This window comes from Onychostoma macrolepis, chromosome 19, assembly GCF_012432095.1.
Source record: "Onychostoma macrolepis isolate SWU-2019 chromosome 19, ASM1243209v1, whole genome shotgun sequence".
Lineage (NCBI taxonomy): Eukaryota > Metazoa > Chordata > Actinopteri > Cypriniformes > Cyprinidae > Onychostoma > Onychostoma macrolepis.
The window spans coordinates 12,641,215-12,658,078 of NC_081173.1; the positions used below are offsets into that span (position 1 = coordinate 12,641,215).

General features: G+C 36.6%; 1 protein-coding gene across 1 annotated transcript; it reads right to left on the bottom strand.

Moving 5' to 3' along the window:
• Positions 1–39: 39 nt before the first annotated feature.
• Positions 40–9,314, bottom strand: ndrg1a (N-myc downstream regulated 1a). Its single transcript, XM_058753592.1, has 16 exons — positions 9,179–9,314; positions 6,242–6,313; positions 6,093–6,128; positions 4,013–4,118; positions 3,772–3,892; positions 3,627–3,689; positions 3,484–3,544; positions 3,161–3,247; positions 3,006–3,062; positions 2,807–2,910; positions 2,648–2,710; positions 2,507–2,558; positions 2,320–2,367; positions 1,912–1,947; positions 1,588–1,639; positions 40–1,384 (listed from the first exon to the last, which is right to left on the bottom strand). Exons 2-16 carry the CDS (start codon positions 6,296–6,298, stop codon positions 1,146–1,148), a joined length of 1,182 nt encoding a protein of 393 aa, XP_058609575.1. The 5' UTR covers positions 6,299–6,313; positions 9,179–9,314; the 3' UTR covers positions 40–1,145.
• Positions 9,315–16,864: the final 7,550 nt, after the last annotated feature.

Below are 16,864 nucleotides of genomic sequence, written 5' to 3' on the forward strand. Positions count from 1 at the left end.
TTCTCATTGAGCGATAAAAAAAAAACACAGACAAAAAAGTTGAGTAACCAGCTTTTTATTTTCCTTTTTTAAATAAATACAAACTGTTATTCCATTAAAAATGCAGTGCATCAGATTGTTTTACATCTTTACAAAGCAGAGTGCCTTTCCAAGCTGCAAGCATTTGTTTTAGTGTGTGTGGAAGAGCTGGTGAGTTGCTTATATTATCTCTTTCTGAGCAATCCTTCATTTTACTCTTTCTCTAAGCCTTGAGAAAGAAGCATCCAGTCCCATTAGAGGATTCCATGGCACATTTTGTTCTGTTGTGCTTGATTGCATAGAAATCATCATCATCATCATCATCATTATCATTACAAACACAAAACACCAAAAAAATCTCACTAATATACAGTCATTTTCCTGTATTCTTATATCTACAAATTGGTTTTGTTGAATTTAAACTAAATGTTAAGATTGTTTAAAAACATTTGATTCTATAAAAATCATTTAAAATCACTGAGTTACACATATAACCCAAAATAATGGGACACTCCCAACAAGGAAAATGCAAATCAACACATAAGCTTAAACCTTAGTTTTATAAGGTAGGTTAGCATAATGGAAAAAAAAATACCACCGTCTCTTCTCTGTGGTCAACCAATCCCTTTTCCATTCAGTGAAGACCATTTCAACATATACAGATTATACAAATTAATTATGCACTTAAACTAGCGTGTAAAAGTGGTCTAATAACTTGACATAAAATGAATCGCAGACTAGAGATCAATATAAATTTACAAATGTGCCATTCTCAGTGCCCAGCTTACTTGGATGAGGACCATCAAAATGTCTCTGTGCTGCATTGCCTCTAACAACAACAAGACAGCTATTGCGCAGGGTGCAAAAAAGAAGAAATATCTCCATCATCCTGTCCTTCTTTCACTCTATCCACTCCTTCATTAGCGTTTCCCCAGGAAATATAGTCTTAAACGCAAGACACTGTGGCATAAATGCTCTCTGACAAATAAAACAGTGCAAGACCCCTGAGCGAAACAGCGCGGCGGTATGTGGCGGTCCTGTTGCGTGTGTAGTTAGTGGCAGCGCAGCACAGTCAGAACGGAGAGGTTAATGCATGTGTGAGATGGACCGGAGACAAGGTCACCAGTCTAACAGGACACTTCGGTGGACTTGGGAGCCTGGTCCACAGAACTGTCCATGTTGTCAGTGTGCGAACGTGTGCGTTGGTTGTCGGAGGTGTGGGCTCGGGCACGGCCCTCGTTGGTGTGGGAGCGACTGCGGTTGCCCTCGTTAGTGTGCGACCTGCTGCGGTTGCCGTCAAAGGAAGTCACGCTGGATCCGGATGCTGTGCGGGAACGGACCAGGCGGGTCATGCTGGCAGAGGGCACTAAGAGGCAGAGGAAGACAGATTAGGATACATATTTTGCAGTCGTTTAAAAATTATACACTTCATTTTGGGAAAAAAGGTCAAATTGAGCAAGTCAAGTTGAAAATTATATTACACCACTAGAGGGCAGCACAGCCCAGCCAGAGCTGTATGGTCAAATAGAGAGAATACTGAAAAAAAAAAAAGACAATATCAGTACTTACTGTAACCCATTCCTTGAATGAAGTACTTGAAAGCCTCCGTTAGCTTCCCAGGCTAAGAGGACAATAAAAGCAGAAATTTATTTGACTACAAAAACAGCTAATCAGGTCGAGGCGGAAAACGGATTTCCCTAATTACATGTTGTGAAACCGGACGGATTCTAACAGCCGGTAGCAGCAGGTGGCGAGCAGAGTATTAGAACTGAGAACTATATGCCATCGCTGTCTGTAATGAGATTATGGCGCGCTTCATCCCTAATAATCATCCAGTGCCTTGAGCAAACTTGTAAATGAATCTAAATGGCCATAAACGTTATGAATACACACCTGGTCGACCTGGGGCAAGCCTCCACAGTCAGCCATCTGACGAAAGAGAAGAGACATAAAATGTTACTTAAAATGCATGAAAAACACAAATGCGTCACTGCATGTTTCTCATTTCTGTTTTGGCCATTCACACAGGTGTCTAAAACACCTAGCGCGCCATTAACTCCGCTAGTCTCAGCACTTATCGGTGATAAATAGGCCATTTCAGATGCCATAAACCTAATTCTTAGTACACCTGAGGGCGGGCTGTGGAAAATTAGGTCAGCCCTGGAGCTGGCTAGTGTGGACCGCTTCTGTACTACCTGGGTAAATTAGTCACTAGATAATGCTGAGCTATCGGAATCTTATCAGTGCCTGACTTTTCCATGTGGTTATAAATACATGCCAGCTTCACTGGAGTCCACTCACCTTAAGCAGTGTGGTTTTGGTTGGGTCCAGCTTTGTGTTGCACTCAACCTGTACAGACAACATGACATGTTAAACCACTAAATACACATGCAGTGGATATAAAGGGTGGTGCAACAGTGTGCAGAATAATAAAAAGCATGGCAGTAATAATGAAGTGAAGATAGTCCTATATTAAACTTAAACCTACCACTACATCCACTGCAGGGGAACTGTCTCCAACTACCAGGAGTGCAGGACACCTGAAAACAGAAAAACAAAGTCATTACTACAGGAAATTGATCCCGAATTGTCTAGAGGTTTTCCAAAGGTTTTTTTGAATTTTACTTACTTTAGAGTTCTGACATTGATGTGGCCACCAGGTACAGGCCTCTCAATTTCCAGGTCTCTTCGGCTGTGAAATGGAGAAAAACATTGATAAAATATAATGTCAAATGCTAAACTAACTTTTTTTTTTAGCAGGATGTTTGAGTAGCGGTGTTGTGTTTACCTGTTGTAGGACTTGACAAAGAGCTGCAGATTGAACTGGTTCATGTCATTCACAATGTGGTGACGGTATCTGCCAATGAGGTCATGGTTCTGCTGGATTTCCTCCTGGAGAAATAAGAAATAATAATAATAACAACATTGATGTTAAAATAGATTCACCAATTCAAAAATTATCTAGATGGGGTCAAACACTGACTAACCTTTCCAAACAGGTGAGAGATGATCATGTCAGGCATGGCATGAGTCCAACCAGAAATCTGTAATTCAAGAAAAATGAGCCCACAACAGCATGAAACTCTGTACAACTATTTTAATTATAAAATGAGTTAATTATAATAAAGTGGTTAGCACTCACTTTGTGTGCTGCCCAGTCCATCCAGCCCTCAGCGCATGGGTTGATGTTTATTAGCACAAGGCCTTCCACCATAGTAGGGTAATCCAACTATAAAAGGAAACAGTATTTGTAAACCACAAACCCCAGTTTATTAAATAAACAACCCGCAAGTCAAGCAGATTTTTAGTTTTTTTTTTGTTTTTTCACACTGGGCATTCCTCAGCAGCTAAACTAGCTAAATGAATGCCAAAATCCACAGGAAAAGAAACACTTTTAGCTCTTTATCCTGGTTTGATTAAAACTTTAAATCACTTAATAATAATCAAAAAGGAAGTCAAACTCACTGCAAACTTGGAAAGGATATAAGCACCCGCTCCAACAGCCATGCCGATCACACTCTTCAGCCTGTGGGGTTTAAGAAAACTAGTTAAGACAAAGAATAATCTAAAATCTACTTAAAACTTAAATTATTAAACGATCAACTCACCCAAAATGTTTAAGGATTGATGGAAGTGTCTCAGACAGTTGGTCCATGGAAGGGTACTCATATCTATAAAAAATTATTAATTACTCTTCTGCATTAATTTACAATATAGATCACCACTTATATGTCTATACATGATATAACTCACCCAGTGGAGAAGGTGTTTGCTCCCTCTTGCTGCCCTGGTGCATCTACATGACACACAGCAAAGTGCTGCATGATCTCTTGCATATCCTCATGGCTGAACAAGGTGTCAAAGCAGCTTTTATCTATTGAAGAAGCACAATTTATGCATTAAAGCCGGTCTCCCTTAGAAGAACCTCTTGATTAATGTGTTGCAAAGCAACACGAAGAGATTTAGGGGGAATTTTCAACTGATAAAATCTTACGGTTCAGTCCAATATCATGGTAAGTGAGGATGACCGGCCGGTCACCCTTAGGAACCCCTTTCATGGTACAGTGGACTCTACCATATGGAGTCTCCACATCATGTTCCTACATGCAACATGGTAAGAAAACGCTTATCAGCATCTGCTGAACCATCATAAGCAGCATTAATCTGATCTGCAGTACAACGTATTATAACAGCGCATATATCAATAAAAATTTTCTCTGTGCATAACACTTTTTGGTTTTAAGGCCGTTTTAACAAAGTAGCCTTGCAGTTTAATGTAAAATTTAAGAACAGGCACAATTTGGAAACATTCTGCTAATGAAACACAGACCAACTGCAAACATTTCAACACTCAATGCACTTTGGTTTTAAATCTGTAATCTGTAAGATCACAGTCCATGAAAACGGTCTGCCTGATTTCATAATGTTCAACTGCATTACCAATTTCACAAAGTATCAAACCCTAATTAAGACTGACACAGCCAATATTAAACCCATTTTATAAATGAGTGCTGTATGAGATAAAAAAAAAAAAAAGATAAAAAGGAACAAAATGAAAGATTTCTACTAATGTAAACCATATTATCAAGCTCTTATCTATATTACCAAACTCTAATCTGCTAAATCTGCCTGTAAGGCATAAAGAAATTAAGATATTACAAACATCAACATTTAAAACATTGTACATTGTTAAAAGCACTATACAAATAAATCTGACTTGAATTTGTCAAAGTCTAAACTTTACTCTTTACTCACCACTAAGACAATAAAAACAGCCAATGAAAACCTCAAAAAGAACCAAAAACAACATGAATATTTCTACTCACAGCAACTTCTATCTCGAAAACTAATTCCATTTCAGAGTCCTCCAGAACCATGGCTGCCGATAGTAATTAGTAGTAGCGATGAGAACGAGTCGGCAAGATCCTATTGAAAGTAAGCTCCTGTTTGCGCACTTTGCTAATATTCATCTGTACGCAGGGTTTTATACCCCTGTTGCTGTCGCTCGACATAAGCCCCATGCTCCCAGCATGCTTTGCACCGAGATCAAAACAAGTTAATTCTAGTTAACGACATCCGTAAATTGGATCAGCCCGTGGCAGACGCTTGGAGTAGCCACCTCTAGGCCATCGGAAACTTAGGCAAGTGCAGCCAAACAAAAATGTGATGGAGGTGTGCATTGAATAACTGTTGTCTTTCAGCAATAAAGATAAATAAAAATCTGCAATAAAGTGCAATTAAGCTAAATAGAATCTCACATGGTCGAGGCCAATATGTGCTGCTACTTTTAATTTTTCCTTTATTTGTTTCGTTCTTAAAGAACCCAATTCATAAAACTTTTTTACTTTGGAAAGAAGACGTCTTGATGAAAATATCACTTCTAATGAGCATCTGTATTTCTATATTTTTTCCCCACGTTTAAAAATGGAAGCTACATAGCCACTAAAACCAACAAATCATAACTCATCGTCAACGGATTGAACGTTAACTTTCGATTTAACTTTCTTGAAGTTAATTTAACACTAGTGGCAAACAATTACAAATAACCACAATGAACTGCAGAAGTCATTGAGAAAAGTCTTTGAGTGTAAACCACCAGTCAAAGATCAACTGGCTGACACTGCAGAAACTAGTTTCAGCTGCCTCAGGTTGCAGCACGGGCTGCTAAGAAAGTCAAATAACATCTTTAACACTGAGAAGGACATAAACATCTTGGCTCTGTATAGTGACTGAACACAAACATATGTTGTCTCCCTACTGGCACTAATCTCTTTAAACGGGACGAGCCCTACGTGAGCGCCTCGGGCAGATGGCCCGTGTATCCCTCAGCAGCCCACGTCATTGGTCTAGAGGCTGAACACTCTTATTAAACACATGACCTGCAAACTTCAGGACTGTAATCTGTGTGAGGATCAGCACGAGAGGCCTGTTGGATGTGAATCTGTACTGTATCAGTACTGTTGTAATGCCATGGCGTCGGCAAAAAATGACCTCTCAGATTTTTGAATGAAGTCAAAAAAAAAAAAAAAGACAAATCATACAAAAAAAAAAAAAAATACAAGTGAAATGCTTGCCTTAATAACCAACTGCTGGACAGCCTCTCTTAGCCCCTAGAATAGAGGAGAAAACGGTGTACGTTACCACACAATATTTGTTCACTATATTGTCATGTATAAATATGTACATTTAGTACAAATCTTTACAAACATAGTGTTTTACATACTTGCAAATCCCTGTCTGCGATGAGAGGCTTCGACTCAACTACTTGGATATCATCCATTCTCAATGAGGACACCTAGAGGTAGAAAAAGGTGACATAAATACAACATTTATTTGTATTTACAGTTATTCTATTACAGTTGGTGCACTTCAAATAATTTACCACAATCTTCCTTTAAGGTCACAGAAGGAAGGATCAAATTACTAGTTCCTTGTTTCTGTTGTGGTGTAATTCAGCTTTGGCAGTGACTATTTACAAAAGCATTACTAGAGCTCATAAGTGGATTCAAGGAAATAAGATACATTTTTCTCTGGACCGTTTATTTCATAATTTACAATTTTCTATTTTCAAGTTGAAGGTTTTTGTCACATACATATTACATGTGATGCATCGCAGTGAAATGCTTCTGCCTAATCTATCTACAGTGCAACAACTAAGAATAATATTAATAGACTATATCAAGAATATATGACAAATAAAAAGAAAAGAATAAAATGTAAAATTAATAATAATGTGTTATGTTTAATATTTCACCATTAAAACAATCATTTCATAACATTTTTGCAGCTGTAATCTAGGGTACGTTTATTTGATGCTGTGCAGTATTAAATAGTATTAATGTGTGCAATGTATATACGGCTTCTGATGCAGCTTTTGAACTCTTTTGCCGTTTCCCACACATTTGGCACATAACAGATACATTTCTTTGAATTTTGTTTTTTTTTATTATATCCTCAGCTCTTCAAAACAGCCTAATCTGTTTTGGATGATGCAGATCATGCATTTCAAAGGACGACAGTTTGAATGTTGATGCGCATGTAAATGGAGTGGGAGCTTGAACAGGCTCTTTGTCTAGCTGAGGTTTCTAAAGGTCACATGTCAGGCTTTTCCTCTGTAGCAGGCCTGGACGCTACACACAGGAAGCCACTGACACAGCTGCTTCCACGGCTCCTGCAGTCAGTCCCTCCACCCCTTTAACACTAGCCTTTTTTTTTTTTCAGCTTTGCTCCAAAGCCAGCATGAAAGCCTTTGTGTCTTATCATCCCACAGGTTCAAGGAGTTTTCCTGTACCAAGCCCCTATAAAAAAAGCAGCAATTGATTTTTTTGATTCACAGACAAGCTCTAGGAACCAAGCCAAGATGTTTATCAAGAGGAATTTCTGTAGTTCAAAACACATGATTGTGCAGTCCATCATTTGCTGAGGTCTCTACAGCAAACCCCTACACAAATTCCGGACCAGAATCATGTGGGAACTGAAATTACTCATGAATACTAGACCAAGCTAGAAGAAATCAGCTTATTGAGACTTTCTTTAAGAAATATATAATCAGCTATAAAAGTTAACAAGTAACGGTTAGCTGGCAAGTAGGTCACCTGCTTGTTTTTAAGCTGTGTGCCCTTATGGCCTCTTTTGAATAATCTTTTACCTGGGAGTGTCTGTAATGTCTCAGCAGGATATAAACCGGAGCAACATAAGGACAGATCCTGCCCTTCCCATGCCCTAGAATACTCACTATACTTCAAAACATCCACCTGTCCACTTCTCAGGATAAGCATTCCATTAAAGTGCACAATGGTAAATGAGACTAATTAATGTCTTACATAAAATACTAATTTAGGAATTTATCACTATTGGAATGATTCAGACACATTTGTAACAGATGCATTGTGTATTTGTATAAATATACGTGCATATATTTGTTTCCATTAACTTTGAGACACTATAAAGATTCAAAGGTTTGCTTGCTATTGCATCAATGTCAGGACTCAGGAAGTATAATGTTTATGTTGAAACATAACCATCATTGCAGCTGGACCCTGTAGAGGAGAGGGAAATGCTTGTTTCACTTCCCATAACCACTTTTTTCTCCTTCTATTCTGAAATCCAATTCATGGAACACATTTTTATACTGAGAGAGATACTCAATGCACATTAGACCACTCACTGCAGGGGTCCTACAAAATTTCTTCTCCAGTTAAGCAATAACACTTGTCGACCTACAACACTAATCGAAAATAATCTCAGATTTTCTTATTTATGTTTTACATACATGTATGCACACACTATTTTGCTGTGAATTTTGAATTTCGTAACTGCTGTTATAGCTGTTGTATATGAGTAAACGAGTGTTAAACTGTCATTGTCGTGAACGAACTTATATTTAAATTACGTATATTATTTATAAGTCCATTTTTGTGTTTATATTTATTCCTAATTTCATATTTAAAATGTTCATTTCATTAAAACAAATTCAAAGCTTTTATGACAACAAAGTAGTCTACTGAATCTTTATTAGGCTATCTGTGTTTTTTTTGGGGGGGGGGGTTGTATGTTAGCTACATCTAAAATGCAGTGGCAGACTAAAAACTTTAGCAAAACAAACACCGTTAAACCAGCATGTTGTGTCTAACCCTGAAAGCTTGATAAATGATTGCCTCTAGTACAGTGGTTTTCATCAGCTCATTAGGAAAGAGCTCTATAAACTGAGCTTTGAGTGTGACCGATATTAAAAACATACAAAATACGCAGTGCGGTGGTTCCCATGCGTCCAGAAAACCACTAGTTTATGAAGCACATGTCGCACTGTTCGTAGCCTATTTGTTTTCCCACTCTAACTTACTCCACCTTGTTGACATATGCACGTGCAACCACACGCACGCGCGTAACATGATAAACAACATATTAAAAACGGTCGCGTTTCGATGCATAATCATAAACAGTGACAACTATATACGAGTGTTTATTGGTGTCAGATGTTTAATTAAAATATGTTATACCGGATATCTTTTAGTTCAAAGCTGCTAAATATAGGCTACCTTGTTCGATATCATGCCAGAGATGTTTTAGATGCGGACTGCGGTTAATAGATACAGAAATAGACAACATTTTAACATTAAAACGAATTTGAAAGAATAAAATAGCACTTTTTATGACTTACCGGTTAATTGTCCACAAAATGAAAACAAGAAAGTCCAACAAAACTAAAAAGTTTTTCCAGAGTTTGAGAGTTACAACTGACTACGTGCTTCTCGCGACAGGATGTTGCAGGCAATTTTATAAAGATGTGTGTTTAGTCAGTCCTGCCCACTCCTCCTTCTATTGGGCAACCTCACTGAGTCATGCCTTCCTTTCACAGCATTGCATGAAATATGAAAACAGTGTTCACTTGAGAAAACTGTCTTAATTATAGGACAGATCTTTCAAATTAGAATACAACCTATAAAATAAGCTATTACTAGTGAAGAGACTAAAGTTGACTTTAGTAGTATTTGTACACCTGTATTCTTCCGTCCATGCATACTGGCATTTGCTGTAAAAAGTAATACAGAATCATCTCAAAGCTGGTTATTCTTTTCAATCAATAAAGTATTGTTCAGAGAAGTGCATGCCTTTGTATGTGTCTATGCGTGTGTGTCCTCTCTAACAGCACAATGCTTTCACTGTGGTTAGCTAATATGAGCCAGTGATAACAAGCACATTCACAATGGACACATTGCACAGAAACTACCATTATGCTGATCAACTCTCAAGCACCATTTACACCACAAACTGAATTAGACGGCAGAATATATGCAAATAAAATTTGCTTCTAAAGTTGTGTTCAGCATGAGAAACTTTTCATAAATCAAAACTGTCATAAGATCATAGTTATTTTTAGGTTGTTTGATGTAAAGCTGGGCATTCGGCCAGGTGAAATTGTGTTGTGGAAAAATACTGAAACCATTGTTGACTACACAAACTTTTATGACTTTATGATTTTTAGGCAAGCAAAATGCATATCAAATCAAAGAGTTGACTGCTCGGGTTAATAAACTGGGTTAAAGAGAATAATAACTGATAAGGATTGTGGACTTTCACCTGACAGGTTCATATCTCTGTGTACTCTCATGGAGTCTGGTGCTGCACAAATTTGAATCATCCACCTACTGGTTCTTAATTCTTGTAATAATTTTACAAATCTGGAAAAATAAACTAAAATTTAAGACATACAGCTATAAACAAACAAAAAAATACTATCTTACTTGCATGCATTTTAAATTAAATATTATACCACACATTTTAAAGGATGTCATTCTGTTATGTCAGAGCTTTGTGTTAAATTGTGATTTATTTGAGGGTCAAATGTGTACATTTCTCCTCTTTCAGTCAAGTCTCTGTTTTTCACTGAATCTGGGTTCATGACATTGGCTTCTATTTGTGTCCTTGTACTTGAAATACAGAGCAGGTTTCATTTTAAACACCTCATATCTGGTTTGCACAACATGTAGGTTATTGGATGCCTTGAAAAGAACAGATAAACATTGACCTCCCTCTTCCTACAGGCTCTTGGCATCAGACAAATCAAAAGAATAAAAGGAGGTTCAAAACCAAAGGTCGTTTTCTGCAGTGGCTATCCAAGAACTGGACAAAACAGTCATTATGTTATAATTTAAACCACACAGACGTGCCCACATCATCTGAATGAATATTACGGCTGGTATTGGCACACTATGTAACAGTATAAAAGGCCTACACGCCTTCTTTTCAGGTACTGAAAGGTCAGTGGGGGCTAGTTTGACGCAGAAATGTTGACTGACAAGAGTATAGTAGATTCTTTCCTTTGTCCCTTGCCCTTCCTGACTAGGCCTACAACATGCCACCCATTCACAAACCAAACCTTTTCCTGTTAAGGCATTATTTTACACTTTAAACTACATCATTAGTCAAAGAATAAATTCATAATTATATATTAGTAATACCCCAGTCATCCTGTTTCAAACCTCTGTCTAACATGCATAGTCACAATCAGCTTAAACTGCATTAAACTGCTTTAGTGCAGATGCAGTATGTGATGCAACAACCTTAGTCAGATGTAGTATGAATCATACTAAGCAGTGATTCAGATGCACATGACATGAGACTGTCTGAGATGCAGGCCTCACCTCAACATATCACGTAGTTCCTCAGAGCGGGTGCTAATCAGTTCAATGTCATGTATTACTGATTTACTAAAAGGGATAATAGGACGACTTAAAAGTTACACAGTGACAATAAACACTATTTACTGTGCATAATGGGACTGTTAAAGCAGTTTATGGTCATTTTTGTAAGTATTACGCAATGGATAAATCTCCAAAATGCGATGTTTTCAATCACAGACAATGAAATAAACAAGATGCAGAATTAGGTCATGAAGTAGATGCTCAATAAATGATGAACTAGGTAATGATGTGCCAACACAAACTCTTGCCAGTATGATCAAAGTATTATGGATCATACATTAACGTGTGTGCGACTCATAAACAAACAATATAAACAAGCACATGCAAAAGAATTTAAGTTTTACCCCCAGCATATTACAATCAAAAAAAATCTTGACCATGTATTAACTGTGAGAAGGTATTTGCTATCAATTTATTGGTGTCACTGGTAAACATGTGTTTTAGAGGTCGTTTCTGATTGAAACTTTTATATCTGATTTTCGATCAGTTTATCAGTCTTTGTCGGTGGAACAACAATTATAATTGCACTTTACTGCTCATTTCACTTTGATGCTTAGGATGATAAAGTTACTCAATAACTACAGCCATAACTTTTAGGGCATAATTCTTTACTGTGTTTTCTAACTACTTTCTATACTAATATTACACAAATATTCCAAATTTTCAGCCAAAATAATTGCAATCATAAAACCCTTATAAACATTTCCCTCCCTCCGGGGCTTATGCATTTTCTGTGAGTAGTGCTAGATATTCCAGTTGTTTCTTTGTTTCTCGCAGCAGTTTTATCCAGACACACCCTGGGCCGTTCCTCGGCCATATGAGGAACCACTCTGCGTAAATTTATTTTTACAGCTTCATCTTCACAAATTTGTGAATGTGGGTTGATTTTCCTTATTGCACCAGAGCTACTTTCACTTGATACAGAGGGATCACCTGCATGAAAACTCCTTCTGCTCCACCATGTCCACTTTACTCTGACCTGGCAACATGGCAGCATTCCAGCTACAGGTCATTGCCTCTGCTGATAAGATGCAACCAATTACTGAAGTGGAAAATTGCTCTGACCTGACTTTGTTTTGTTTTCCATGAAAATAACCTTTAAAACAGGACCTAAACTCATTCACTAACAACTTGCCGAAGGCGATAGTACAAGGTAACCAGCCACCATCCTGTCCAAACTGAATCTTTAGGTTTCAAATATTGCTTGACTGCAAAACAATAGCCTAGAAAGGTGCTAATTATTCTTGTCAGGCATGAATTGACAACATACATAATGAAGTATAGTATAGGCCTACCCATATTTCCATGTATTTTATTAGATGGGGAAACTGTTCCTGTGAGTGCAAACAGGACCGCTGCACCACAGGAGGGCCACAGATATTGATATTACTGGAAACAGGAAAACGGAGTTTGGAATTTCTGTTTCATCTTCAGCTGGAGAGGCTGAGTTCACAGGCCCCTCTGGCCGAGTCTGTGTAGTGATTGAAAACTGAGTGCCTGACAAATCCCATGATAAAGTATCACCTTACAGTGCTGAGAAGTTCAAAAGAGATGTTTTGCTTTTCTGCAAAGCTCATGATTTACAGTGCTTATAAGTAAAAACACTGAAAGAAAGATTTCGAGTTTCATAGCGAAATAAGTATACAATGAAGAAATTACTCACCCACAATGTTTTTTTTTTTTTTTCTCAGTATAGGCTAAACCTAAGCCAAAGGCAGTGGTAATAATTACTCCATTGCTGAGCTAGATAATGAACACAGCTGCCTTGCTAGGGCAGTGTCTCTGTTAATCATTTTATCCACCATTTGACCTTATAATCAGTCATAAGACTTTGGGCAATTTTCCTCTCCTGTCCACACAACATGATCACAGCATCAAAACAAAAGCACATGATCACATGATCATAAGCCCAAGTTAACTTATTTTCTAATGAAAGGTCAAGTCTTTATCTGAAAATATATTGAGGAGGACAATAAATAAATAAATAATCTCATTTTAAAGTAAAGTTTTCTTTTTTTTTTTTCTTTAATTTTTCTTTTTTTAAATCACGCATCATAGGGTTAATATGATGTATCATTCATGTTAAAGCCTTTGGCCCACCCATGAGATGTAGAAACACCGAAGGGACTAAAAGCATGACACTCAACGCAGCGTAAACCACCTGCACCATAAAACACTAGCGCGAGGAGCGGCTCAAACGTGAGCGACTTCACGTACTCAAGAAGACGTGGCCAACGTGACTGCTGTGTCTGTGAGGGGCGGGGCTCCCTGGTACCGTGTGGAAGGAGGATGATTATCTTCTTACCTCATTGTCGCTGCTCGTGAAATAAGACCGTAGTGTCAATGACTGGTTAGATTAGAGGAATTAATGTGTTAAAAGAAATGTTGCAAAAATATGCTAAATTCCTCTGTAAAGTGTTAAATGTTTGTTGAAGTTTGCCTTGATACAGGGTTTTTAAATTGTTTGATACCAAGACCCCCAAGTATGCTAGGGACCAACTTCCTAAAATAGCTAGCAGGTAGGCCTATATATTAATGTAGCCTATAAATACGCATTTATACTGTGTGAGAAAAATGTTAAACGTGATATTATAAATAGACTACAACATAACAAATTTTGTTTGCAAAATTAAATAACTGCTTTTATATTGTCTAATATTAATATTTAAAATTTGTGCGGTGTTAAATGGTTATGTAAAGCTAAAGAGAAAAATTATCAAATTAAAAAATAGTGAATATTTTTAACAATATTGTGGAAAACCTAAGGTTTCCTGTCGTGTTTCCGCCTCCTCGACTGTACGCAACTTTGTTGGCTGGTGGTGCATACCGTGCATTCACTGCATATAGCAACAATTACAACATTTAGCCTACATTTATTTATTTAACAGACGCTTTTGTACAAAGCGACCATCAAATGAGGACAACAAAAAGATCTAGCTATCATAAAGAATCAAATAAAACACGAGAAGTATCCGTAATAGACGTCGTTGATAGATCAGTGACAGTGACTAAGGAAAAGTCTCCAGGTGCTCACGGAAGAGATGAGTTTTCAGGATCATAACAATATAAAATGATCTTACAATATATCAGTACATTACAATACAAAACATGAGACCGTATAGCCTATTGTCTCATTTATTTATTTATTTATTGTCACTTGCTTATTTTACAAAGAGATCAATTCTACAGCAGACACACAAATAGCTTGTTTTCAGAAACTTTTGCAATCCATGTCAGTCAGTCAGAAGAGTGGTTGAGGTGTCACAATCTGGTTTGGCCGTCAACCTTCACTAATACATGTGGAAGAATTCAGAGGACTGCAAATACTGACAGTCCAAGCATGTAACATCAGTTCCAACAGCACTCTGTCAAACCAAACATCTGAGATAAATATTAATCATGTGATTAAACAAGAAGAATTCTTCCTGATAACACATGTGCTTACTCTATTTCAGTAATGATATCTCTGCCTGTCTGCGCTAAACACCAGAGCACCACTATCACAAAGGAGGAGGAGAAAGAATTTTATAATGGCTGTAGTTACTGTCTACACTCTCTAAAACAACAAGTTTTGCTGTCGCTTCTTTGCATGGCCACTTGTCAGTTGAAATGGCATTCACTGAACAGATTTGAACATCTGCAGAAATATAGGACAGGAATATTTGAATAATAATCACATAGACGAAGTGTTCTTCATCTGCACTGAAAAAAGGTGTAGAAACAATTTTCACTCCGAAATTGGTAGTAAATTTCACAATTAATTACAAAGAAATGGCGAGTGACTAACAAAGTTAAAGTGTAAACAGTACTGAAACAGTACTTTCTTGTAAATCGTATTCCAGTAATCTTTGTTTTATTTACAGCTTCAGAAAATCTTCTTTTAAAGTGTGTGTTTTGGGTAAATAATGCAGAATCATGATGTTATTGGGAGCAGTGGAAAGTTGTTAGACAAAAAAGGTTTCAAGCCTTCAAAATTACTGCTGTAAATTTTTTGTACCATTTTTAAAAATTGCATAGTATCTCCGGCTGAAATTACCCAAAAATGAAATGCCTTTGACTTTGAAACTTAAAGAAAACAGGCCAAAACTGACTTACATTGGCCTATTAATTCATTAATGATATAGACCTAAACACTGTTTGGAAATGAACTGTAATTTGTGTTATTTCCATTTATCTCATTTCTAGTCTTTTAAAAGCTGATGTCAGTTTTGGCCTGTTTTCTGAAACCAGCAGTAACTTTGATGGCTTGAAACCTTCTTTTTGTCTAACAGATTTCCATTGTTCACAATAACACCATGATTCTGCATTATTTGCCCAAAACACACAATGTATATAAAAAAAATCCAAAGTTGTAATATAAAACAAAGATTACTGGAATCAAAGGTTAATGGAATATGTTTGACCAGAAACACATGTTAGCTTAAACTTTCACTGTTTTATCTACTTGCCATTTCTTTGTAATTAATTGTGAAATTTACTACCAATTTCTGAGTGAAAACTGTTGCCATTTTTTTCAGTGCAGATGAAGAACACTTACTTCAGTACATGTGATTATTATTCAAATATTTCTGTAGATGTTCAAATCACATTACTCACTAAGCTCGCATAAAGAATACATTTTTTTTTTTTAAATGTCAGTTCAATCCACAACCTTTATTGTTATTTACTATATGTGACCCTAGACCACAAAACCAGTCATAAGTAGCATGGGTATAGCCAATAATAAATTGTATGGGTCAAAATGATTGATTTTTCTTTTATGCCAAAACTCATTAGGATATTAAGTAAAGATCATGTTCCATGAAGATATTTTGTAAATTTCCTACCGTAAATATATCAAAACTTAATTTTTTTTATTAGTAATATGCATTAATAAGAACTTCATTTGTAATATGCATTGCTAAGAACTTCATTTGGACAACTTTAAAGGTGATTTTCTCAATATTTAGATTTTTTGCACCCTTAGATTCCAGATTTTCAAATAGTTGCATCTCAGCCAAATATTGTCCAATACTAACAATCCAAACAACAAACCATACATCGATGGAAAGCTTATTTATTCAGCTTTCAGATGATGTATAAATCTCAATTAAAAAAAAATCGACCCTTATGACTGGTTTTGTGGTCCAGGGTCACGTATTATTTACTTTTTTGATATATTTTGAAATATATATATATATATATGTGTGTATGTTTTTATAGCAAATATTTACAGTAATTTTTGTTTTATTTACAACTTTACCTTAAAAATATTTTTTACAGTGTGTGTTTTGGGTAAATAATGCAGAATCATGGTGTTAATGGGAACAATGGAAACTTGTTAGACAAAAAAGGTTTCAAGCATTCAAGTTACTGCTGGTTTCAGAAAACAGGTCAAAACTGACATCAGCTTTTAAAAGACTAGAAATTAGATCAATTGAAACAACACAAATTATAGTCAATTTCCCCGAGATTAAGTCTATATCGTTAATGAATTAATAAATCAATGTTCTTTAGTTGCTTTAATGTAATTTACATCAATATTCAACCTTAACATTTTACCGCCACCCCGTGGCAAATGCGAAAATAATCCTTGTGCCGCCAAGCAAACCTTTGTTTTTTTTTACGGGAAAGTAGCTCCACTATTATGTGAACATTACCTT

Coding starts and splice junctions, on each gene's coding strand:
- ndrg1a (XM_058753592.1), bottom strand. CDS start 6,298: ATGGATGATATCCAAGTAGTTGAGTCGAAGCCTCTCATCGCAGACAGG. Junction 2,368..2,506: donor CCCCTGCAGTGGATGTAGTG/GTAGGTTTAAGT, acceptor TTGTCTGTACAG/GTTGAGTGCAACACAAAGCT. Junction 1,385..1,587: donor CATTCAAGGAATGGGTTACA/GTAAGTACTGAT, acceptor TCTGCCTCTTAG/TGCCCTCTGCCAGCATGACC.